Genomic DNA, 25,952 nt, shown 5'->3' with positions numbered 1-25,952 from the left:
AGTAACGGTTTCTATAAGAACTGTTTTCCAACTGTTTAAATCTTTTCAATATCTTTTGTATTGCCCGAGATATCTTTAAATTAAGTAAGTGGGTTTTTCTTCATATATCATAAAGGAGATAATGACGTTATAAAATTTATAAAAAAACTGAGGATATAACTGAGGCAGTAAAAAAGATATCGGAAAGATTTAAACAGATTTAAAAAGGTTATATATAGTTCTTATAAAAACAGTTACTAAATATGCTCAAACAATTTTCCCTATATAAAAGAATAAGGTCCGAAGTACTGCATACTCTAACGGGAGCTGATAAATTTTTTTTGACTTCGGATTCGAGCTCAGCAAAAGTATATTTTTGTTTCGGCAACAAAAAAAAAATTTAATTTTGTTAAACAGTATAATTTATTGAACCTAATCCAAAATTTTAAGAAATTCGACATTACATTTTTTTATGCAAAATTTTTTAATGCAAATTTTTTTTTCAGTTGCAATAAATATTTTAATTATTAATTTCAAATGCAATTTTATTCAATTGATATTTTTACAAACCTGCTTTAAACTAATGTATTAAAAAAAATACTTTAGAAATTGAAACAAAATATAAAATTCTTTTATTTTTTTTAGTATAGCAGCTTTTTTTTTTTCGCCCACTGCCACGCCCACTTTTATTTTTTGGATTATAAATAAGTTGTAATAAATTAATTATTACCTATGTAAAAAATATAGGTAAGTAAGTACATTTGAAATTTATTTTAAACCGTCCGCTTACCCTCAAGGCAAAATTTTTAAATGGAAGTAAAACTTCCAAATGTTGCTTAAAATGTTAAAGTTTTTTTTTTTGTATAACATTCATAAAATATAATACGTTTAGTTTAATTCCATTATTAATTTTAAAAGAAATGTAAAACAAGTATTAATAAAAGTTGTTTTTAAAAGTACAAAAACACATTTTTAATTGGCTTTTTGGGACCAATTGCAGATTTTACTGTCTCTTCGAAAAAAAAAAAACACCCTTTCACCTAAATTTTTCTTATGAAAACTCTTTATTCTTGCTTTCTATCCCAAATTCAATGTTCTCACCAAATTTTATTAGGGTGACCCATTATTTTTATTTCCACTCAAAAAAAAAACACCCTTTTAGCCATGATGTTTTCATAGACCCTTTAGATTCTTGTTTCTTATCTTAAAAGTAATATAATAACTGAATTTCAATAGGGTACCACTAATATTACTCTATTTTTACACACTTTTTCAAATATACCCATATTTTCTCTAAACCTAAAAAAAACACCCTTTCACATGAAAAAAAATTATAGATTTGTTTTATTCGTAATTTCTATGGAAAATAGAACATATTTAATAAATTTCGTAAGGTTACATTTTATACCATTGATTTTATGGGACTTATCGCCAAAACCTATTTCCAAAAAAAAAAAAAAAAACACCCTTTCACCTAAATTATTTGTATAGACTGTTTGGGTTCTTGGTTTCTGTTATAAACGAAACATTTTTACCAATTTTCATTGATGTAACAATTTTTTCCCAGTTTTTGTGGTACTAATTCCGAATTTCGTCATTTCTTAAAAAAAAAAAAAAAACACCCTTTCACTCAAGATAATTTTGTATACTTTATAGATTCTTAATTCTTATACCAACCAAAACTTTTTCACTAAGTTTTAAAAATTAATAAAATTTAAGTCAGTTGTTATGATACCTTTCTCACACACAACTTAACCCATCAAAAAAACACCCTTTCACCAAAAATAATTTTAAAAACTTTATGAATCCTTTGTCCCTGCTTTATCTTTAAGGTTCATCCCGAATTTCATCAGTGTAGCATAGTTTTGGTTATATTTTACCTGTTGAGGTCAAAAAAACAAGCAACCTTGTTTTTAACCAGCAATAACTTTTCTTACAGCAATCGTATTGACTTTATTTTTATGTCATTAAATTCAGCATCAAAAAATACCTTAAAAACATGTGTAATATGATGATATTCCACAAACAATTTTGTTCACTATATTTGACCTTCACTCCCTCCTTATTGTCCGCGAAAAATCACAGTTCCACCAAACTTTTTTTTTTAGACTTTTTTTGTACTTGGTTCCTATCCCAAAAGCTAACTTTTTGCCAAGTTTCATGAGTGTAACAATTTTTTTTTTTTTTAAATTCGTATTTTACATGTACTATATCTTAAAGAGGTTTTAAATTTTTGCAATCACAAGAAACAAGTGGATTTTTTAAGTTGTCATTATTATCGGGCTCTAATAATTTACATAGTGTTTATGTAAGGTACATAGTATTTGTGTAGTGTTGAAATATGACTTTTTGGAACTAAATGCTTTCAAGAAATCAAAACGGTTTTATTTTTCAGTTTTTTCCAGAAACGAAATTATAGAAGATGATAGATAATTTGTAAACAAAATGTGAAAAAGTATATCAAAAGGCAAATAGATCCTGAAATTGAATTTAACAATATTAAAACAAACATCGAACATATTTTCCCGGGAATCATTAGTTAATTGAGCTCTTTATGCCTCCAAACCATTTCATCAGTTAATTTTAATCAAAAATTCAACTTTAACAAACTTTTATTTGATTTCCTATTGTTTCAAAAATCGCAGTCTTCCAGCTAAATTCTTGAAATTATCCAAGACAAAATCATGTATATATTTTCTTTCATAACCTTGTCAAATAACTTTGAAATAGATTTTCGAAAATATACATCTTTTGTTTTAAAACAAAGATAATCATCTGAATTTATTAATTAAAAATAATATCCACCGTGTTGCTTTTTATCCATCATTCAACTATAGTCGCGCCTTACTATGATAGATATCCTATTGCCCCCTAAAGGAACGAACAAAAAAATAAAAAAAAAAAAACTTTAACTCCTGTCTAAGAAGTTATTTTATCCTTTAATAAAATAAAAGGCTGATGATGCCGGCAGTGTATTGTGTTTGCTAGGAATTCGAAAATCCTTTTTCTCGGTTCATCTACATTATTAGAAAGTCTCACTCTTTGAACCAGCGTTACCGTTAAGCGACTTTAGTCGCTATTAGCGACCTTTTTGAAGCCTTAGCGACCAAGCGACGACTTTTTATTTAAAGCGACCTTTTCACTAATTTCATAATAGCGACTTTTTTTTTCTTGTATTTCTTTTTTAATTCTGAACATTTAGAGCTTCAAATTTGTGTTTCTTTTTTCGTTCTGAACGTATTCTGAGCTAGTTCAGAGCACCATCGATGGACTCAGAATAAAATAACTGAGCAGACCGAGTTGAATGCTGAAGGCTGAACACAAGCATTTAGCAAGTGAAATTGAAAAAAATTTCAAACAAATAAAATAATGGCGCAAGAGTGCAGTAGTCGTTCTAGCTTTTTATTTTTATTTAACCCTTTTGGACCCAGCGTTACTCTCATGTAACATATTTTTAAAAATTTGTAAAAAATATTCCATTAAATATTTTTTTAGGTTTCGATGGCTTAATTGAAAGATAATAATGCCTATTTATTTATTTAATATGTTAAATGCTTACTGGATTATTACAAAAATTTAGTCAAATATCATACCTTTAATTTTTGTTAATCGAAAAAGGGACTGATATTCACATTTTTTTCTTTTTTTTGCAAACATTTTTTTTATATATGGTTGAAAAAAAGATATAGAAAATGTTAATGCAATGAAAAAAAAAAAGTTTTTTTTCAATGAAAAAATTTAGTGAGCACAGCATTTTGAAGGTAATTTAATCTTCTTTTTTTCTTTGGAGCAATGTTTATGTCTATCTCAACCCAAAAAAAAATGTATAACTAAAAAAACTGAAAAAATCGATTTTTTTGATATTTTTTTTATGATTGTTTCTACTATTATCGTATGGAAATTTTTTTTTCAATTTTTAAAAAACATTATTCCAATAGGAAATTTAATTCTCTATAAAAAGTTTTTTATGCAATACATCAAAATTTTGCTTGGTTTACGTGGTATATTGAAAAAAACAAAAAGGGGGCTTCTGCACCCCTATCTTCAGTTTCCACCCTCTCATTTAATAGCACTCCGCGATTTTATCTTCTTTTATAACCCATTCAACGATTTCTGCAATAAAAACCCATGAACGTCTTAGTTCCTTTCTAAACTACATAATCAATAGCCTATTAAAATCCTAAAATGAAGACTGTTTTTTTTAGTTTCTAATTTGGTTATTGTTAATAAAAACTTTGTTTCAAGACAACTTATGTTTATTTTTCTATGTAAAAACATATGAAAACGATTTAGCGACTTTTTTTTTTTAATAGCGACTTTTTCGACAAAAAAGCGACTTTTTTTCAATTTTTCAGGTTAGCGACCTTTTTTTTCTAAAAGCGACTTTTTTAGCGACCTTTCAAAAATTTTCAACGGTAACGCTGCTTTGAACTGTCAAGTGGATGGAGAAAGAGATAGAGAGTGAATGAAAGGGCGAAGGCGAAGGTGGTGATAGGACAAGAGGAAAGAGTAATCAAATTTTCAAATCCAATCTAATTACCAAAGAGAAACAGGATGAGTTTTATTCTTGTTGTTTTTTGCTTTCTATTTTGTGGTGATGTCTAAGCAAAAGGATAACGATTTCAATGGTTTAATTGGCCGACAGGAAAGCAACAAAAAAAAAAAAAAAACGGGTTCTCACAGAGGAGCAATTATTTTATCAAGATGTTGAAGTTTTTGCAGTCAAAAGAAGGAAAGGAGAAATTTTGAAAAAAAAAAAAAAAGGTTTGAGAACAGCTGCTGGAGGTATAAAGAAACAAAGTTAAAAGAGAAAAAGCAAAAGAAAAAAAAACAAGGAAATATGATCCATGGCCAAGTTGTTTCTTCTTGTTGTCAATAGTGCTCGTGGGCTTATGGGATAAGCCATTCATGACCTTGAAGGGTTTAATCATAATCTCCGAATCAAAAATTCGAGAACGAACATAAAAAAAAAAGAAAGGAGAAATAACTCTTTTGGAAACATTTGATGGTTGTGTTGGGTAATTCTATTTTTTTTTTTTTCATACTGTTTTCGTTCCTTCGAGGCAAATCCTTCAAAAACATAAAATTATATGAGCGGCTTTGTTGAGCTTAGCGACCTTGGAGAGAATTTTTTTTTTCCTCTGTAGTATACAAAGTATTGGTAGTTTTATGATATCATGTATAAGGTTAAAGAAACCCTTAGAGACATCATCGAAAACAAGTACATATTTTGTGTTTTCAAAAAAATTTACATTTATGAATTTTTTTTCGATTTAATAAGTAAATAGTTTAGGGATTTCTTAGAACGTAAGAGAGATAATTTTTCTAAAAATATTTTTTCTAAGAAAAAAAAAAAAATAATAACATTACGCTCCGAGAATCAAAACCATATATTATTAGAATTGATAATAATAGAACTCAAAACACCATTTTATTAAAGAGTGTTAAAATTCGACATTAGTTTAAAATATTAAAACAAAAATAAGACACTCTTTCTTAACTGGCGCCCAATGTGGAACTCTGACAACCAAATAAATATTTTAGATTATATTTATGATAAGCTGACATATGTACGTTTAAATTTTCCATTCAGTCTTATACAAAAAATAAAAAAAAAAGAATACAAACATTAAAATGGCGCCCAACGCAGCGGTCTTAAGAATCAATTTAACATTTTTTAACAGAATTTTTTTTTTTTAAAGATATCGACTCAATATACTATCCTACTGTCGATTTAAAAAACTAAGGTATGTACCTTTTTTTTTTCAAAATCTAAAGCAGTCAATTACAAATTACGTGGCGCCCAACGTGAAAATAAAAAAAAAAAAATGGCCGTCAAATAGCTTACTTTTATCATGAATCGTAGTATTGAAATCAATAGAGGATTATTCTACTACCAGAGAATAATTTGAAAAAAAAAAACTATATTACGTAGGAACTTGGTATAATCTGGCGCCCAATACGAAACTCTGAGAAAAATGTTTGCAAGATCATTTTTGGGATTTAAAATGTTAATTCCAATATTTAGCGAAAAGACAATACCTAGTAAAAATTCATTCAATCAAAAAAAAAAAATTAAAAAGAAATAATGTTCCAAATGGTGCCCAATGCAGGGCTCTGAAAACCATGTAGGTAAGTCAGTTAGCGTTTAACTGGCGCCCAAAGTGGAAATACAAAAAAATACGTAGTTTATTTTGTTTTAGAATCTTTGGTGGGCAAAATGTTTTGGTATCCTGGAATAAGAAAAGCAATCGAATTTTTAAAGAAATAAAAAACATTTCTTGGCAACCATACCACAGCCGCACGCAGTGCTTTTTTGGCGTCAAAATTCATTAGCACGACCATTTCTTGGCGAAATGTCATGAAATTTGGTACATTGAAGGATATTTGTATATGGAGGATACGAAAATGCTGCCAACTTTTTCTATTCAAAATGGGGGCTCCAAAATGGCGGCCATAATAAGCCTTTAAATAGAATTCTGTTTTTCAAAATAGTATATGAACTAGAAATTTGGCTATATGCAGGTCAGAAAGGTTTTAGATCTTAAATATAGAATTCATAGACTCATTCTTAAAAAAAAAAAATTAAAAATTTTGAAAACAAAAGTCCAAAAATGCCAACTTAGTAAAACACACTTCTAGACCTCTTATCACGCTATTTCATGGAAATTTTTTTTTAAATTAGTATCATTCTGACATCTCTTCCTTTATGTTTCATACTAAATTGAATATTTTGGGGTTATAAGTAGTGATGGAAACTATCGAATAAAAACTATCAAACTATCGATAGTTGTAAAATATTCATTCATTCGATAGTTTTAAATTATTCATTCATTCATTCATTTAGTTACTGTTTTCATTCGAATAGTTTTTTCATTCGATAGTTTAGTTACTATTTTAATTCGAATAGTTTTTTCATTCGATAGTTGAGGAACTATTTTCATTCGAATAGTTTTTTAATTGGATAGTTTAGTTACTATTTTCATTCAATAGTTATTTCATTCGGTAGCTTAGTTACAATTTTTTCATTTGAATAGTTTTCTTAAACGATAGTTTTTATTCGATAGTTTATTCGATAGTTTGTTCGATAGTTTTTGTTCGATAGTTTTATTCGATAGTTTTAATCCGAATGAATAAATGAATGAATGAATGAATGAATGAACTATTCGATAGTTCAAATCATTCAGTTAATAACTATCGATAGTTAAAATCATTCGATAGTGCCCATCACTAGTTATAAGGTTGCCAACTATCTTTTAAAGTAAATATTAGAAAACATGATATTATATAATGCAAAATTTCCATAAAACTGAGAATTTATTTTTTCCTTTAGCCAAAATGTACTTTTCTATAGATTTGTATTCTAAATTCAAATCCGAAGTCGAAAAAAATCTATGACGTCATGTTTATGAGATAATATCTCAATATATTATAAGAAATTATAAATTTGTATCTACGAAACGTGACGTCATAAATGTTTTTCGACTTTGGATTTGAAAACTACCTTCCATGATGAAAACTAAACTATAAAATCAAGAACAAAATGAAATTAAGTACTATCTTATATTGACAATACAACTAAAAAAAAATGGCTCCCAACGCAAGAAAAGAGTATCAATGCGATTGGGTCAATTTAATTTCGTCACTGCTTAAGTTCTAAAATACAGCTTTAAGCAATAAAAATCAAAATTGCACCCCAAATAAAAATAGTGAGTTATTTTTTCGCTGTGATTAAATCACTCTGCGATTAAGTAACCTTGATTCTTTTAATGTTTTTTTTCTTATTAAAAAAAAAAAAAAAAAATAGAATTACCATGGACCTCTTTAACCCTATTATTTTTTGTAGAAACTCTAATTTGTCACTTTAATTAAAGCTCATCCAATAAATTTAAAAGTGTGTTGTAAAATTTTATCAGACTCAATATTGTTCTTCTAAATGTCCTTCTTGACATTTTACCTTTCATAGAAAATACAAAAAAAAAAAAAAATAAAAAAAAATAAACCCCTTTTGTTTTGTATGCCAAAAAAAAAATAAACTTCTCAAACAAGGTTCAACATTCCTTCCTGAATGCTTTCACGTTCATTAAATTTGATTGTTATTTCACAGAGTCACTGACACTTATTATAAATCAGACCGTAGTTAGTTTAAAGATTGTCGTCTCTCTCTGTGTCTTTTGGGATTTATATTCCAGTAAAGATATACCTAAAGACAAAAATCTTGCACGTTCCAGTTTTGATGTGCTGTGAACTAGGATAATTTAATTTTATTTTCTTCCTTAGAGAGAGTAAATTCTTAGGTAGGCAACACAAAAAACAGAGTTGAATGGTTTTTTTGCTTCTTAAAAGTCTCATTTAAATGTTAACACACATTTTTTTTCACCTACAACAAAAACCCATGAAAGCTTTTATAAATAATTGAAAGTCTAAAAGTGAACTCTCTTAAGTCATATCACTGAGATTGTATATGATGTAAGAAAAAGGTTACTTTGTTTTCTTTATTATTACAGTTTTTTTTTTTTGTAAAATGAATACAAATAATGTGCACTGGTGAATTTTGGCATTAAAATTCCCTTAAACAACTGAAAAAATATCCTCGTATAACAAAAAACAAAATCCATCTGCATAATATAATTTTTTTTCTTTCGAATGATTTTCTTCCTTAATCTCCAATTCCTTTGAGTCGTAAAATCTTTTACTAAAAATTTAACATGACGTCCCATTGCTTTTTTGGCAAAGTAAAAAGAGAATTCAAGAACAAAAAAAAAAAAAAATCACATGCATACTTTTAGGTGCCCCCATTTCACTTTCTCAAGCGATTTCCTTGGTTTTTTTTTTTCTTCACACAGATATTGTGCATATTTACGAAGGATCCTTTCACCAAATATTTGTATCTTGATAAAGAAACAAGGAACCAAGAAATGAAAAAAAAAAAAAAACAGAATAAGAAGTGAAATAGAATCAGAAGTGGGATATACATCTAACCAACTTGTATGTAAAAATGAACAAGAGTTGTAAAGAAACAAGGAACCAAGAAATGAAAAAAAAAAAAAAAAAACAGAATAAGAAGTGAAATAGAATCAGAAGTGGGATATACATCTAACCAACTTGTATGTAAAAATGAACAAGAGTTGTAAACAGGATATACTCTATCCTGCGAGGCATAAGCTTGCTGTCTTGTTTTTTTTTTTTGTGTTGTTGTTTTCTGATTTATTTATTTATTTATTTGGGTTAACATACATAAATGTGCGTGGATATAAATATTTTATTATTAAAATCAGCAGGAATTTTTTCATTTTCAGTTTCCCACACTTTTAGTCTTTTTTGTGGGAAAAATTTAAAAAATCTTAAATTTACAAAAAAAAAAAAAAACACTCAAAGATAACAGCAATTTTAAAACAGGAAAAAGAGAACAAAGAACATTTTTGATAGGACACACATTTTAGAAACAGAAAACAACAACAAAAATTCCTGATAGATATCCTTTAAATCCTCCCACACAAAGTTTTTTTTCTTCCTTTTTTTTTCCTCTATGGATATAAAAATAATGTATATTGTGTTGTATATGTATTTATACATTATTTGTTTCCGTGATTCAATTTGAATAGCAGCATCATCGATATATGCAAAATACTTAATCCTTGGACTTTGTTGAGTGCTTATGCAATGACTATACAATATAACTGAGCAAAGGCAAAACCCAAAACAGATACAGAGAAGCTGGTGGTGGTAGAGTATAGAGACCATCAGCAAGAGGGAAAGATTATTGAGATGAATTAAAATGAGAGGAAGCGTAAATAAATTGTATTTATCACGAATTGACTAATTGATGGGGTATACTTAAAATTCCATCGAAGTGAAATAACATTTTCAAGGATTTAATATTTCACCACATACCTGCCTGCTTGCATCAAAATGAAAGCATATATGTTTTGGAATTAGATTAGTGAATTATGTGTATGAATGTAGAGGAATTTTAACGAGATACTTTATAACTAATAAGAATCGACCATGGTCAGTTACAAAATGGCGCCCAACGTGCAATAAAGAGAGTTTATAAAATCATTCTTAGATTTTATGTTGGAATTATAGGGAATATTTTTGTATTCCGATACGATTTCAAACGGAAATCATAATTAACTTCATATGAAATCAAATTCTAAAAAAATTAGGGTTAAATAGAGCGTTAAAACAAAATTTATGGTTGAGTTTCTGAGAGAAAAAGATTTCAATGGCTTAATGGCGCCCAAAAAGATTTAACCAAATCATTCTTAGATTTTTTTGCTGGAGTTATAGAATAGAATTTTTGTATTCCAACATGATTTTAAAATAAATTGAGGAATGGCGCCCAATGTGAGGTCTCGAAAATCATATTAACCTTTTTATGGAATCGAATTCTAAGAAATAAACGATTGAAAAAAAAGAGCATTAAAATGAAATCCATCGTTGATTTTCTGAGAACAAAAGCTTGCAATGACTAAATGGCGCCCAACGTGAAGCAATTAGACTGATCCAAATCATTCTTAGAATTTTTGCTAGAATTATACAAAATAATATTGTATTCCAACATGATTCTAAATTTTGAAGAAGAAATCGATGAGTGGCTCCCAACGTGAGGTCTTGAAAATTTCATAAAAATAACCTGTTTATGAAATAAGTTTCTAAAAACTAAAATACTTAATTGCAAATAAGAACTTTAAAAAAAAAATCAAAAGTTGATTTTCCGATAATAAAAGCTAAAAATGAATAAATGGCGCCCAACAAGAATAAGGTAATACAAACTTATTAAATATCATTACCTATATTAAATGAAAATACTTTGCTGATGCAACTGCATCAAAATAGCGCCCACAAGAAACTGTTTGAACCAGAAGAAATTCCACTTAATATGAATATACAAATACATATATACAATTTCAATTGGCAGTGAGTCTTCTGAGAACTTAAATAAACCATCTGAAAGTAATATTTTCTGAACTATCACATAATGATGCCTTACGTAAAATTCAAAACTACGAGAACTTATTTATAGAATATTAACAAAAGTCTTTTATCTAGATAGATAAATTCTTTATTTTTTTTTTTTCATCACAAGATTTTACAATTTTCTTTAAATCTTATGATGTTAAAAAAAAAAAAAAAACAAATAAATAATTTATCTATCTACCTATCTATTGTTTTATCTATATGATAGTTGTTTTCATGATAAAATAAAATAAAATAAAATAAAATAAAATAAAATAAAATAAAATAAAATAAAATAAAATAAAATAAAATAAAATAAAATAAAATAAAATAAAGAGAGATTGGCGCCCAACGTGAAACTCTCAGAACTTTCTTGAAACAAATAAATTGATTTTTCTGATTCAAATTTTAATGAATGATCCTGAGAACCATTTTTATTACATTGATAAATGCAACTGAAGTAAAAACAAAACTTTTTTGCAAAAATAATAAAAAAAAATACTTTAAGATATTATTATTTACTTCGAGATGAAACTTTCAGACAATACCTAATTACCTTATTTCTCAGAACTAAAAAAAATTGTTCCTAGAATAATTTATTGAAGATTTATGATTCAAAATGTTTACGTGTTCATATAATCAATTATTATTCTGTTTAATTGTTGTGAAATTGAATATTAAGGATATTTTAAACTGGCGCCCGATGTGAAATGAGAAAAAAAAAAATACTTGTCTTTTCTATGTAATATTGTTGAAAGTTTCTAATTCTAGGAAACTGTTTGAAACTAGTAATTTTTTATGACAGTTTATTGTGGTAATTTAAGAAAATAATATTAAAATGGCGCCCAACGGAGAAATTCCGGGTCAAATCAAATACAATTATAAGGAAAAAAAAAATTGTTTTCGGCATATTAAAAACAACAATACGAAAAATGGCGCCCAAGAAAAGATTAGTGGTTAAAATTGTCATAAAAAATCCTAATCATCTCTTATATAAAAAATTTGTATGCTGTTAAAAAAAAAAAAAAAATTTGTTATTTGGCGCCCAACGTTAAACTTTGATCAAAACAACGTGTGCATTAAATATATTTAAAATAAATATAAGAGACAGTTCATGGTCATCAGTAAAAATTAAGTGAAAGGAGATTAATTCGTTAGCCAATTTACTGTTCATATAATATCAATACCAAAATGGCGCCCAACATGAAACTCTTAAGAAAAACTCAAATTATATTATTATTAGAGTATTGAATAGTAATAAAACTATGAACTTGTTACCCAAGACGAGTCAAAAATATAAAACTTAAAACTAGGTAATACCTTCTGAAAGTAAAATTTTCAGATAACCCATTGTGAAATTTTGAGAATCAAAAAAAATTCTAACAAATTCCTTAAACAATGTCGCTGGGGTGAGAACCTAAGTGAAGAATAAATATTTTGATTGATTAATATAAATTATATGAGCTAAGAGCAAAATGGCGACCAACGCAAAGCTTTCAAATTCTAATAAAACCTATAAACGGAAATATTTATTTTTTAAGTATACAGCCAACAAGATATAAAAATTACTTTGAGGAAGAAAAAGTAGGTATGCCTTTAAAAAAACTAAAAGAATAACCTATTTTCTAATTGGCGCCCAACGTGAAATTTAAAAAAAAAAGGTGCAAGACTGAGAAAATTTTTGAGAAAATTGAAAAATAGGAAAAAAAACTACTTTCTTTATCTTATTTTTATTTTCTTGGCTATTTTGCCATTATCAAAAATCAAAAAGTAAAAAGTACTGTGCTTAATCTACTTCGATTCCATGATTTTGTTTTATTTCCATTTAAAATTGGATCTTAAAAATAAAATTTCTTAGTACCAGTGTGGTACCAGAACGGTCATTAGTGAGCCTGATAAAGAAAGTAGTTTTCCTATTTTTCAATTTTCTCAAAAACTAGAAGGCAAAGAAACATAATGGTTTTCAGTATTTGATAAGGAATTTATTGAGCTAGTTTACTATATCAATTTATCCCGTAATGAAACCCAAAGTCTTGACAAAAATAGTATTCAATGTATTTTTTTAAACTTCTTTTTCACAATTGTTGACTTTGAAATCGATTATTTCGAAAACAACTGTTTAAAATAACTTGGTTTAAAAACTATAATTAAGTATACAATTCTAGCTTTTGAAAAAGGTATCATTCATAACTGTTAGTGTTGCCATTGTTTTTTAATAATTTTTTGTTTGATTTTTTAGAAAATTGCCTCTCCCCTCTAAAGGGGGGGACATAGACCCTTCCTCCCAAAACAAAAAATGATTGTATTGAATACCTCTACTACAAACCGTTTTAAATTCTCGGCGCCTAAGTTTTCGTACTCGAGCCTTGCGTTGATATGAATTTTTCTCGAAAAAACACGTTTACGGGGGGTATCTCGAAAAAGGAAGCTAATCCGATTTTGGTAAAAACGGATTATTATTGCTGAGGCCTTCAGGAACAAAGCCTCATCTTTAGTTTTTGTCGTCATTTTAGGTCAACCTTAAACTTGTTCAGGCTCACTGTGCAATCGGTATCTCATTAAGTGGCGCCCAACGAGAAATTCAAAAACTCCGTAAAAACATTGGATATTAAATTAAAATCAACATCGGAACATTCACGCTGTCTACGAGTTAAAAAATTTAAGCTCTTAGTTTATACTTAGAGAATAAAAATAACAGTCTATTATTCAACCTTTAAGTGGCGCCCAACGTGAAATTTCAAAAAAAAAAGCACTCTGAAAACTAGCTGAATTCTATCATGAGAATTCATACTAATATAATGCCAACTAATTAAAATGATTGAAATTCCAAATTTTGAAAAATGAAATCAAAACTCACTATCAAAATTATAACAGTAAAATTATTCTCCTTACGGGCCAAAAAGATTAAGCTTGAAGCTAATATTTTGTTAGAAAAAAGAAATTATTTGCTCAACTTTTAAGTGGCGCCCAACGTGAAATTTCAAAAAAACAAAAAATTTAAACTTTTGCTAGAATAAGAGATTCAATGAACTTATAAATGCAATATCTAGTTAATCATGTGACGTTCCGCCGTAGTAAAATGATATATAAGTCCTAGATTAGTTTTATTTAACAAAATCCATTAGTAATTACTGAAAATTCGAAGAAAATGATTTTTCATTTTCCATGTAACCTCATTCTCTTGCTTATAATCAACATTCTATACCTATTAAAATTCTTTCTAAAATGAATTCACAAAATCTCAAAGAATGTGATAAGAGGATGCATATAATCTTCCAACATCAACTGCATCTTATGGTTTAGATCCTCTTAACACTCTTACTCTTAATCCGTCTTCTTTAATTTAAACAATTTTAAACACAAAACCATCTCATTTCTTCAATCGTATCCTCCTAAGGTGACACCATAATAATCTTTTTTAGCTTTTATACCATTGAACTGATTTTTTATCTCTTCCTCCACAAGCCCATAAGACAGAGAAGACCTTTTTATCAGTGAATAGTTCTTTTCATTTTTTCCTTTTTTCTGTTTTAAACGTTCACACCTTTTCGTTCTTCTATTTCCTCTATTTAAAGCATTCAGTTTCGATTTAATTTAATGGGAAGTTTGTTTTTTCTATTTTTTTGTTCTATCGTTTGTTTTTTTTTCGCTGCAGTGCATCGCCATCGCCCAGCAAGAAAGACTTTTCTTTCACTTTGAGTCACGTTTTGCACGTTTTCAATATAAAAAAGGCATAAATTAACAAAATCGTACTATTTTCTTTGAACTTAACACCATCACCATGGAACGGGAGAGAAAATACTCCTTCTAACCACACCTTTTTCTACTAATCATGATCCTTCTTCCATGCCCATGTGTATCCGGCTCATCGGTGGAGAGCAAAACTATAAGTTCTGTGACTTCACGACACAAACGTGCACACATCCAATCCAATTTACCTTCTCGTGTATATTCATTCTCATATTCAATGGCATAAAATTAATATACCACACACGTGAGGTAGACATCAGAGCAGCGAGCGTTTCTCTATTCGTCTATTCTATATGTGTCGTCATATTCGCCCAGGATTAACGGTTCTGTTGTTCGAGGTTAATTTATGTAACCTCAACCGGGGCCGGTGTGTAAATCATTACCGCCATTCTATCGATAAAACGGTATAACCTTTTGGAAAATCGTAACCGTGTCTTGTTCAGTTATATCCTCTTTCTTCCTTACAAGGACAGACACACAGGGTCTTACACTTTGTAACATTACTTCTGTCAGGTGGAGGCCAAATTGGGGGTGGGTGAAGAAAAGTTTCACTCAACTTCAGATAGATACATATAAAATATATATCCCCCGAACAAAGGTGATTGTTGTGGTGGTTTTGAACCTGAATATTCCACATACAGAGGGCGTAATAGTTTGTGGTTTGTTTGTTGGTTATAAAAGGCATGTGGAACCTATATAGAATAAGAGGAAGTGAAGAAAATTCGATAGTTTATGAGCGGAAGTCAAGGTTTGTGAATGGCGCTATATCTTCCTGTCTCTCTCTCTCTCACGGGACGATGATTGTTGGAACAAGGAAACTTGATACGGTCCTAACCACACTGTTTTGTACTTTGTATATTTTGTGATAGGAAGAATTAAAAGGTATATACGAGAATAACAAGACTCGGAATTGGGTTTATATTGTGTGGTGTGAAACAAATTTAAGTTTTTAATTGAGATTGAAAGTGAAAGTGGAAAAGTTTTTTTTTTTTTTTTCATTTTGTTTGCTTTTATTTCTTAAACGAAATCAAATGAGTTTTTGATAGAAAGTGATATAGGCTTTACATTGCGGGCGCCATTTTGTTTTTAACTTTTTTATATGGTAGATGGTAATGATTCATTTGTTAGAACAAAAAAAAAAAAAAAAAACTTAAATTTGTTCACGTTGGGCGCCACTTCACAATTTTTTTTTAACTCGAAAGATTCACGGCAAAACTTATCTGAATTCTGTCTATTTGTTTTGAAATTATATTCCACATTTAACGCATAAGAATGTAATAGTTTTTTTTTTTTTTTATTTTCACGTTGGGCGCCATTTTTAAAAATTACATTCGATTTTAAAATTAATTCCATTTTTTAAAATAATCATATTGTGAATTATTTATTGAATAAAAATAATTATAGAACGAGAAAGCTTTGGCGTTGGACGCGATTTTACAATAATTACGTATTTACTTTATTCATTTAAAAGTAAATTTAAATTTTTGATTTAATAAATTTTTCATTTTTCGCTTTAATCATTGTAGTCATATATTTTTTACATTACAGTTTCAAGTCAAAGAAAAATGTAATTTTCTGAAAATTTCACGTTGGGCGCCAGTTTAATTTTTTTTCTCAATTTTAAGAATATTCTCGATTGGAAAATTCGAATGTACAAAAAACATTTTTGATCATTGCTGATGAGTGATGAGTATATATAAATAAAACAAGCATTCTTATGACAGCATATTTCGATTCACGGAGTTTCACGTTGGGGAGCCACTATATCATTTTCTGTTTTTGACCTGAATATTTTATTGTTAACTTATTTGTGGAATTCAACTTTATTAGAAAAAAATTAAAAACTGAATATTAAATGAATTTTCGAGGTTTTTCGTTGGGCGCCACTTTTGAGTGGATTGTCGTAGTTGATTATTCATTATTTCAAACATTTTAAGTTCGATTATGATTTGGCTGTATGTGTTTTACGTTAAGCGCCATTTAAAAGCTGATTTTTTTTTTCATTTTTAAGAATATTCGATAAAATGTGTTTTACGTTGGGCGCCATTTAAAAGTTGATTTTTTTTGTTTTTAAAAATATTCGATAAACATTTTCAGCTGAGAAATAAATTCTTTCGGTTGTTTTCGTAAGTCACTTATGCAAATGGATAGTAGAGGTTAAGGGTTCGAAGTTTTTAGGTTTGGCAAAACTAGCGGTTTTGTGCATATTTTCTATTTCGTAGTTTCACATTGGGTGCCGTTATTCAATTTGTATTTGAATTTTAAGGATATCCCTTGGTAATTACAAACATAACGAGTTAAACTTTTGCTTCTATAAAGCTTTACAGAAACAAAAGTATAATTTGTTAAATTTTATAATAGTCGAATCGTTTGGAGCCATTTTTAACATGGTTATATTTATCTCATAATATTATCTTTAAAATTTATATTTACCCTAAACAATTTGCTTCTATAACGCTTTAAAGAAGCGAAAGTTGCGTTTTCAATCCTTTACAGAAACTTAACTGGAAAGCTTTGCTCTCAGAATATACCTAAGCTATTTTCGATGGTAAAGAAACTTGTACTGAACGTCATTTATTTCACAAAATGGCGCCCAACATGAAGACACTTAAGAAAAACTCAGAACAGTACTAAATATTTTTGAACCATTTAAATTACTGTTGTTAGAAATGATATATAAAATCTTGGACACTTACCAATAAAAAACCAAACGTGCGCCTTTCCATAGAGGTGCTGTTTATACATCTCGCATAGGACACGGCGAGCTGCAACTACATAAAAAAGTCCTACGATTATTCTAGCATCCTGACGCCTTAAATTTCGAACGGCGTCTGTTGGATCGGATAGAAATGATTGTCTAGTGACGATTTCGACGCCTGCCTCCATGCATCGATTTTCGAGATCTTCAACGGTCTACAGGAAGAAAAAATAAAAAAAAAAAGAAATACATGTTATTCATTCAAGTAGAAATAAATAACCAATAAATTAAAGTAAAGTATCCTTCAACTCTATACACTCACACACACATTTTCTATTCTATACCCACACACACGACAAACACTCTCACACACAATAAATTTGTTGGGGCTTTTAAGATGGAAGTTCCAATTAGTGTCAAATAAATGCGTACTTCTTGTCAAGGAAATTAGCTTTGGTCGTATAATAATAATTTTTTTCATTTCTCTTCCCAAAAAATGTCCACGAGTCCTATTTTTTAGATATGTACGTAATAATACTCATTGATATTCTTCAAAGTTCCAATGTACACCCAGCCGAGAATAGCTCGATGCTATTGCTATTGGTTTTTCTTTGACATCAGAGAGGACATCAGCCACAACAGAAAAAAAAATGGTTTTTCTTTTGTTCTGTTGATAACAATGCCCGTGGCCAGTAAACATTGGGAGAGAATTGAAAATTAGGTCATCAAAGGACTTTCAAAAGTTTTTTTCTTTTTATCGTTCCTTTTTTTTTTTCCTTCTCTCGCTTGAGCAGGGGTGAATTGTGTTAGTTGTTGTTGTTATTGTTGAAGTAAAAGTAAATAGTACAATAGCTTTTCGTTCGAGGTTCTGTACTTTACGATAGAAGGACAGATTTGAAAGAGAGGTGAAATTCAAAAGGACAAAAAGATGTTCAATGTCGATACGAAAAAGCAGTTTTGCTTTTAGAATATTGTGTTGGAGAAGGTACACGAGTAGTCATTATCCAGGAGAAGAAGTTCAAGTCGAAGTGTTTTTTATCTCTCTGTCAGTGAATATGCTAATTTTTTTTTTTTTTTTAACAAAATGGTGCACACAATGGCTATACCTACGTTTGTACAATTTTAGCATTTTGTCATGTAATTTGTATGTCAGTAGATTCTAATTAGAAGGTATTTTAAAGGATGAGCAAAATGTTTATTTAATATTTTGGTTGGGCGCCATTTTGTTGTTTACCTACTTATACTCTAGAATACTTTGAGATAAATTCAACCTTAAAGAGCTTTCGAAAGTATGTGTTCTATTTAAGCAAATCAGAAGTTAGTTCTTATAGTTTTACGTTGGGCGTTATTTTACATTTTGTCAATAAAAGCATTAACTAAATTTTTTGATTTAAATTTTTTTCGGTTTTGTCGTTTAGTCTTAAAAATAGAATACTGTTTGTTTTTTTTTTTGTTTTTGGTAAAAATAAAATCTCACGTTGGGTGCCATTTTGCTGTTTATTTACTAAAACTATAGAATACTTTGAGAAAAATTCAACCTTTAAGAACTTACGATGTTCTGTGTTCTCTTTAAGCGAAGCAACCAATAAAAGAGGGTAAAATTTAGTTTTTTAAGCTTTACGTTGGGCGCCATTTCCAATATATATATATTTTTTTTTTAGTGGTTAAAAAAAAATAATAAATTTAAAATTTTACTTCAAAGAAAGATATCATAATACTACTCCACTATGTATCAAAAGTTTCCTTCCCCAAAAAGCATTACTCGTTGCACAATTAAACAAACGCAGAGAGCTTCAGCAAGTATCACAACAGCATTGGCTGTCCTAAAAAGTATCACAGCTAAAGTATCGAAAAAAAAAGTATCAGGAACACTGGTTATTCAGCTAAGTATCACACATTGCCCTGGTAAGTATCGTAGGATATCGCAGTAACTATTGCGAGTTGCTTCGATTAGTATCACGGCTTGAACTTGTAAATATCACTGGTAACCCCAGGAACTATCACAGGTTGTGCGGGTAAGCAATTGTGAATTGTTTCGCCTTTAGAATCACATACTTGTGACCACGAAAAGTATCACATTAGCAAGGTATTTTAAGGGCTGTTCCAATAACTATCACAGCTAGGCTTGGTAAGTTTCACAGATTTCCATAGTAAGTATCACTGGTGACCTCGGTAGGTATCATCGTTTATCCCCGCATTTATCACAGGTTATTCCGGTTAGTATCACAGTTTTTCCTCGCAATAATCATAGGTTGCCTGATACTTCTTATCACATACTTAACAAGAATCACAAGTTAAGAATGCGTGCGTTTACCGGGTGCATTACCGGGTCGCCTAGTAATTATCACGAATTTCATTGGAAAGTATCGCAGATAGCACAGGTAAGTATCATGAAATGCCCCTGAAAAGTATCACACGTTGCTGTGGTTAGTATCATCACACTAATAAGTATCACAGGTTGTTCCGGTGACTATCATGCATTGCTATGGTTTCTATCTTTCTTTGTAAGTATCACTTTTTGTCCGGTAATTGTTACAGGTTTCCCCTTAGTCCTCGAATATCACAAGATGCTTCGGAAGTTTACATGGGCTGCGTTAGTAAGTCAGAAGGTTCCGCCGGTGGGTATTATTTGATGTAGCAGAATTAAGATCAACAGTAAGGGGGGTAATGTTTGAGTACTTTTGAGTAAGGAACCTTTTAATCACAAAATAACGTTGGGCGCCATTTAAGAAACATTTTTTTTTTGTTTTTTTTGCTCTTAATATTAAGTAAACATTTTTCTTCATATCTAAAAACTAATATATTTTTTTTTTTTTCAGTAAAAAAAAAGTACATATATATTTTTCCAGTTTCACGTTGGGCGCCATTTTTTAAATAATTTTTTTGGTTTTTAAAGATAAAATAAAAATATTTTATTTAATATGGTTTACCGTATTAATTTGTAATTACTTTCAAATAATTAAAAAAAAATGATATGATCTGGTTTTAAGAGCCTTACGTTGGGCGCCATTTCCAATAAATTATCACAAAATGAAGATACCTATGCATAAATTTGGTTTCCCAGACAATTTTTTTTTTTTTTTTTTGATTAAATTTGTATACAATCTTTTAAAAAAAACAGTCTCATGATAATTCACAAATTCGTTCTAACTCAAGTTCCTATATTGGATTCCTTAACCAAAACGGCAAAACTCTATTCCTATTTACATCTGTTGAAATGTCAATATCTCATATATGCACTCTATGGATTTTTGCTGAACATTGCAAATATTTTACCTTTAGCTAATTTATTTTCCTTTGACATTTTTCGTATATATGTGTTTTCTGTCTGTCGTTATCATTGTCAATGGGCAAATATTGCAATTGTCATCTGGGAATTTTTTTGGGTTTTGTGTGTTTTTATTTTTCTTTTCACAGGAATATGTTGTTTGTTTCATCATCATTTTTCTCTTCTATATGTCAAAGTCATTTGTGTCGTCCTGTCGTCAACGGTAATTTTTTTTTTCTTTTTTTTATTTCCTTCCTTTCTGTTATATCAAAGGTAGGAATAATGTTGGGTGACAGTGACGTTTATTCGTAAAAAAAAAGAGATAGAAAATAAAAAATAAAATAGAAAAAAAAGGAAAGAATAACGAAGAAAGTGAGCTGTTGCACTATGAAATATACGTCCTTTTTTTGGCAGTTTTAAGGAGATTTCCTACCATAGGGAATTGATGTCGTTTTATTTCCACTATACTTCCTCTTTTGAATGTTCAAAGAAAAGAAGATAGGAAGCCACTGCTGCTTCAACTGTCCATTATATAGTTTTATATGTATTTGTTATTTATTTTTACTATTCGAAGAAGACAAGCTTTATCACAGATTGTTACTGTTCTTGTTTCTTGTTGTTGTTTGATGTGACAGGATAAAAATATTAAACGACATCAGATGAAAAAAAAAATAAAATCTACAAAACGGATTTGGAAACGTTACGTGTGTCTCTATAGAAAACAAATTTTTTTTTTTTGTCCTGTAACACTGAACGCACAGATTGCATTGCAAAAACTGATGCAGCTTCTATATCCTTTACTTATAAATGGATATTTTTTTTTTTTGTGTTTTTGAAGTCTGCCAAAAAAAAAATATTGCAATAACTGAGATGTGCCAATTTCCAATTTCGGAGTAATAACATTTTTTATTTTTTTTTTTAACTTTTTTTTTTTTTTTTTTTGATGACAGTTTCCTGTCCCTGTCCTAGTTACACACGAGACTGTGAAATGGAGACGGATGTACAAAATTGATTTGTGAAAAATGAAATTCACAACAATTGACATGCAGCTGATGGGTGGATTTTTTGTTTCTTGTTTTGTTTTTTTTTTTTTGACTCTAGGGTATATTTTTGGTTGTTTTTTTTTTTTGTACACATATGGGACTGACTAAAAATGATTTGACTTTTCTAAGAAATTGCTTCTATTTTATTGAAAAATGATGAACATGCACAAAAAGTCAAGGTCTAACTTTATATAAGGTAACTGCAGATTTAAAAAAAAAAGTTCAAAATTAATTTGGTCCTAATTTTTGTTTTTTTTTTTTTTAGAAAATACATTGATATATAAGTTTATATCATTTATTCCAAATTTTGAACTTGTATTTCAAAATTTTGATCAAAATTGTGTTGAAAATGTCAGAATTTTATAAAATGCTTCCAATTCTAAACTTAATTTATAAATTCAGGTAAGAAATCAAAATTTTTACAAAATTTTCGCATCCTGGTCAAAAATCTATTCGCGATTTATACCAAATTTTGAAAACATCAATTAAGTTTGGAGAATTTCTAACATCAAAAATTTTAAAGCCATGGGTCAAAATTTTCTATTTTATCACTACAAGAATTTTAAAAGTAAATTTTATGAAATTTGAACTCTGAGCCAATTTTGTCGACTTTAGTTTTTTTTTTAGAACCAAATCCTGCACAAACCCCGTTCACAGTAAGGTTTTGAAAACTGCACAAATTCAAAAAGTTCAACCTTAGTATAAAAATTGAGTCCAAATTTAAAAAAATTAACTTTTTGAAAATAACTCAAGGTTCTGTACAAATATTGTGAATCCTGTGTCAAAAACTTGCTCTCGATGTAACAAATTTTTGATTACACCAAAATTCCATCCCACTTTTAAGCATTTCTCATACTGAAAACATTGAAGCCAAACGTCAAATTTGTGTACAAAAATGTGTTAGGGTCAGAATTATTACCGAACTTCAAATTTTTTTTTCAAAATTCTGAAAGCAATAGTTGTATAATAAAAACTTAGTTTTTCCAAATAACGGGAATGTTGAAATTTTGAATAGATTTCTAAATTCTATGCTCCAATTTTTTCATACGCAATTAATTTTTCTATTCATTTTATAAAATTAAATAAAAGTTTTGTACCAAAATTGGTAATTCTGTGCTAAAATTCGAATTCAATCTGTCATAGTTTTGTTCAAAATAATGTAGATTTTATTGACTAGAAATGCGTATATTAATTATTCTAGTTTTGTAATCTATTGTTTAGAAAAATAATTTCACCGAAAATATTAAAACATTAAAAAAGTTGAAAATTTGTACCCAAATTCTTAACTTTTGAATCCTACATTTGCTATTTGTGTTTTTATTGATATCGAAAATTTTTTAGATTTTTTATGTGTCCAAATTTTACTTCTAAAAAGTTGAGTTAATTTTTTCTGGCGGGCTATTTTTCAGCAAACTATAAATTTCAATTCCATGGCATAAAAGATATGTTTATAGCTTAAATATTCAGAAATAAATTGATCATTGATTGAAAATGGCGCCCAACGTGAAACTTTAATACCAATAAACTTAATAAAATAAACCATTAAATACCATGAACCAGTTAAAGGAAAATATTTTTAATCTATCTTTGGAGCACAAAAAAAAATCCTTAAAAATGGCGCCCAACGTGAACCTGCGAACACGTATATTTTTTATTTGAAATACCAAATCTGATATCAGAAGATACCTTTGAAAACAAGTTTTTTGATAACGTCAAAGAAAGTCTGGTTAAATGTCAAACAGATAGGTTTTTTAACCTTCTAGTGCTGCAGATGCATGTTAATAAGAATATATGTCTTTAAATTTGACTAATTTCGAAAAAAAAAATACTTCGATAAAAAAAATTACATCAAAACTGTTAAACTATAATTTGCAACAAATTGAGGGTTAATTATCCATTTAATAACAACTGTAATCGATAGGTGGTTAATAGCATTGCTAATTAAAGGAATGTTTATTAATAATTATTGTTTGATAATAAAAATTTCATTTGTTAAAGTTTTATTTTCAAAATTTAAAATACAGACAACAATTGCATTAAGTGTTTTTATTTCCATTCCATTAAAATTTAATTTTTTTTTAATTAAAATTCTCATCGCATTTATATTTTGTTTGCATTAATTTATGCTATTTTATTAAATTTTTTCCCAAAATATTCATTTACATTAACTTTAATCAATTGCCCAGTGAGGTAGCAGGTAGGTAAATTCCATATAATAATTGCAATTTCCCCAAACAACACAAATCTACTCGTATTTAAGTGCCTTTAGCTCTATAGTAAATTTTCGAAGTTTGCCTCAATTTTGTGGATTTGTTTGCCAATACTAGCCTCATTCCACTTTAAATTTACCACATTACCACCACCACAATTTGTTTTGCAACTAGACCTCGAAAATTTGTTTGGCGACAAAATATATAAACTTTTCAAAAACACACACACATTACAGACAGACACATATACGATACAATAACGAACTGGTTGTTCATTTATAACGTATTTATTTTAGTAAATCCTTTCGATGGTTTTATCAAAAGGGGCAATTCGCGTAAATCTTTTTTCTTTTTTTGGGAAAATAAAACAAAACCAAAAAAAAACCTATAAATGGGAATTTTCAGCGACAAAAGGTCCTTAGAAAAAAATTACTTTAGGATTGTCTCGTATTTTATTGGAATTTAAGTGTCTTTGTTTTCTCTCTCTCTCTGATGGTTAAAGTGATGGTGGGAGCAGTTGTAGTGGTGGTAATAAATATAAATATTTTTCTACAACAACTCTATACTAAGCAGGATAATATAATAAACGACTATTTTCGGGTTAAAGATTAAAGGACGTGCTCAGTCGTAAAAACTGAGAGAAAACAATAGAAAATTTATCTTTTATTTAAGTTAAAGATTTCTGGATTCTGAAAATATTTGCTAATAGTAAAAATAAAAGATATCTTCATCTTTTTTTTTTTGGTATTTTTATGTAATTTTTATGATGGCAGACATGTTATTTTACGTTCAGGTGTTTATACCATGGTAAAAAATATTTATTTTGAATAAACGTCTCATAAAAGTAGATTTTTATTTTTACGTTTATGACAGATAGGTACTTAAACCATTAAAGAAGCATTAGCGATGATGAATCGCTTAAAAAAAAAACGAAGTACCTGTAAAATTAAATTGGAACTCTTAAGGAGAACGTTTTTGACGTGATAACGTCTTATAAATCGATGAACCATGGCAGCCACCACAAAAAAGTGACGCCATTTTCTAACGTTACACTCTCGCACTTTCGCAGTGCGGCAAAAAATTTCAATTCAAAATTAAAAATAAACTATTAGAGATACAAAAATCTTCTATAGCTTATTTGAAAGATAATAACCTAAAGCTTAATCCAAATGCAGAATTTTTAAAAATTCCATCATTTAATAGGGTAAACAGGGGTAAAACGGAAAGATGAAATTATGGCTAAAATCTAAACGTGAAATCGTAGAGAATTGATTTTTTTTTTGCTATAGATAGATGAGATTAATTTAAGAATAACTGCATTTAAGAAAAAATTCCAAAAAAATTTTTAAACTAAGCTATAACGTTTTATTTGAATGTTGTACACTTGTTGGGGCTATGACAAAATGATGAAGGACATTTTTGTGACAATTCTAAAGATGCCAGGTGAAAGATGAGGGAAAAAAAATTAGGGGTCTGATATGGATTTTTTTCCAAAACTCTGCGTTTCGAAATATGAATTTTTGAAAAACACCTTGTTTTTTAGGGGTATTTTTGGGTAATTTTTGAATTTTAGCTTTTTTTTTTTGGAGCGCTCAAACTCATAGGACATGTAGGTTTTGGCCTTATGCATTCGTGTGCAAAAACTTGAAAACGTTTAGTGAGTTTTGATTGAATAACGGAAGAAACAAGTTTTTAAAAAACACGTTTTTTGACCGTTTTTAACCGATTTGCATCTTTTTTTCTTTAATAGAAACAGGAATAAAGTATATGGAATAATGATAGACCATGACTAAATGTGTGCGAAGTTTCAATCATTTTCGTAAACACAATTTCGAGATAACGGTAAAATAAAATTTTAGAATTCAACAGGTTATAACTTTTTACCAAAAGCAGATAGAAATTTGATTCAACATTTATGAGCATTCTGATACAATTACCTTCCATTTGGTATATCACACATAACGCTAGACTAACTACAAGCTACACAATGTTAAATCAAGAAACTTGCGAAAACACTCAAAACACCAGTGGAGATCTGTTGC

The 25,952-nt window shown here is 28.8% G+C and overlaps 1 protein-coding gene across 2 annotated transcripts in view; it reads right to left on the bottom strand.

Moving 5' to 3' along the window:
• The window catches only part of LOC129913909 (gamma-aminobutyric acid type B receptor subunit 1), a 261,724-nt gene that overhangs the window by 51,933 nt on the left and 183,839 nt on the right, over positions 1 to 25,952 (bottom strand). For both annotated transcript variants that reach the window (XM_055992884.1, XM_055992885.1), the window contains exon 5: positions 17,388 to 17,604. In XM_055992884.1, coding sequence (XP_055848859.1) covers positions 17,388 to 17,604 — 217 coding nt within the window. The remainder of the gene's footprint in view (positions 1 to 17,387; positions 17,605 to 25,952) is intronic.

This window comes from Episyrphus balteatus, chromosome 3 (genome assembly GCF_945859705.1).
Source record: "Episyrphus balteatus chromosome 3, idEpiBalt1.1, whole genome shotgun sequence".
Lineage (NCBI taxonomy): Eukaryota > Metazoa > Arthropoda > Insecta > Diptera > Syrphidae > Episyrphus > Episyrphus balteatus.
Note: the sequence above shows the minus strand (reverse complement) of the source record. Positions and strands in the feature narration are given on the sequence as shown.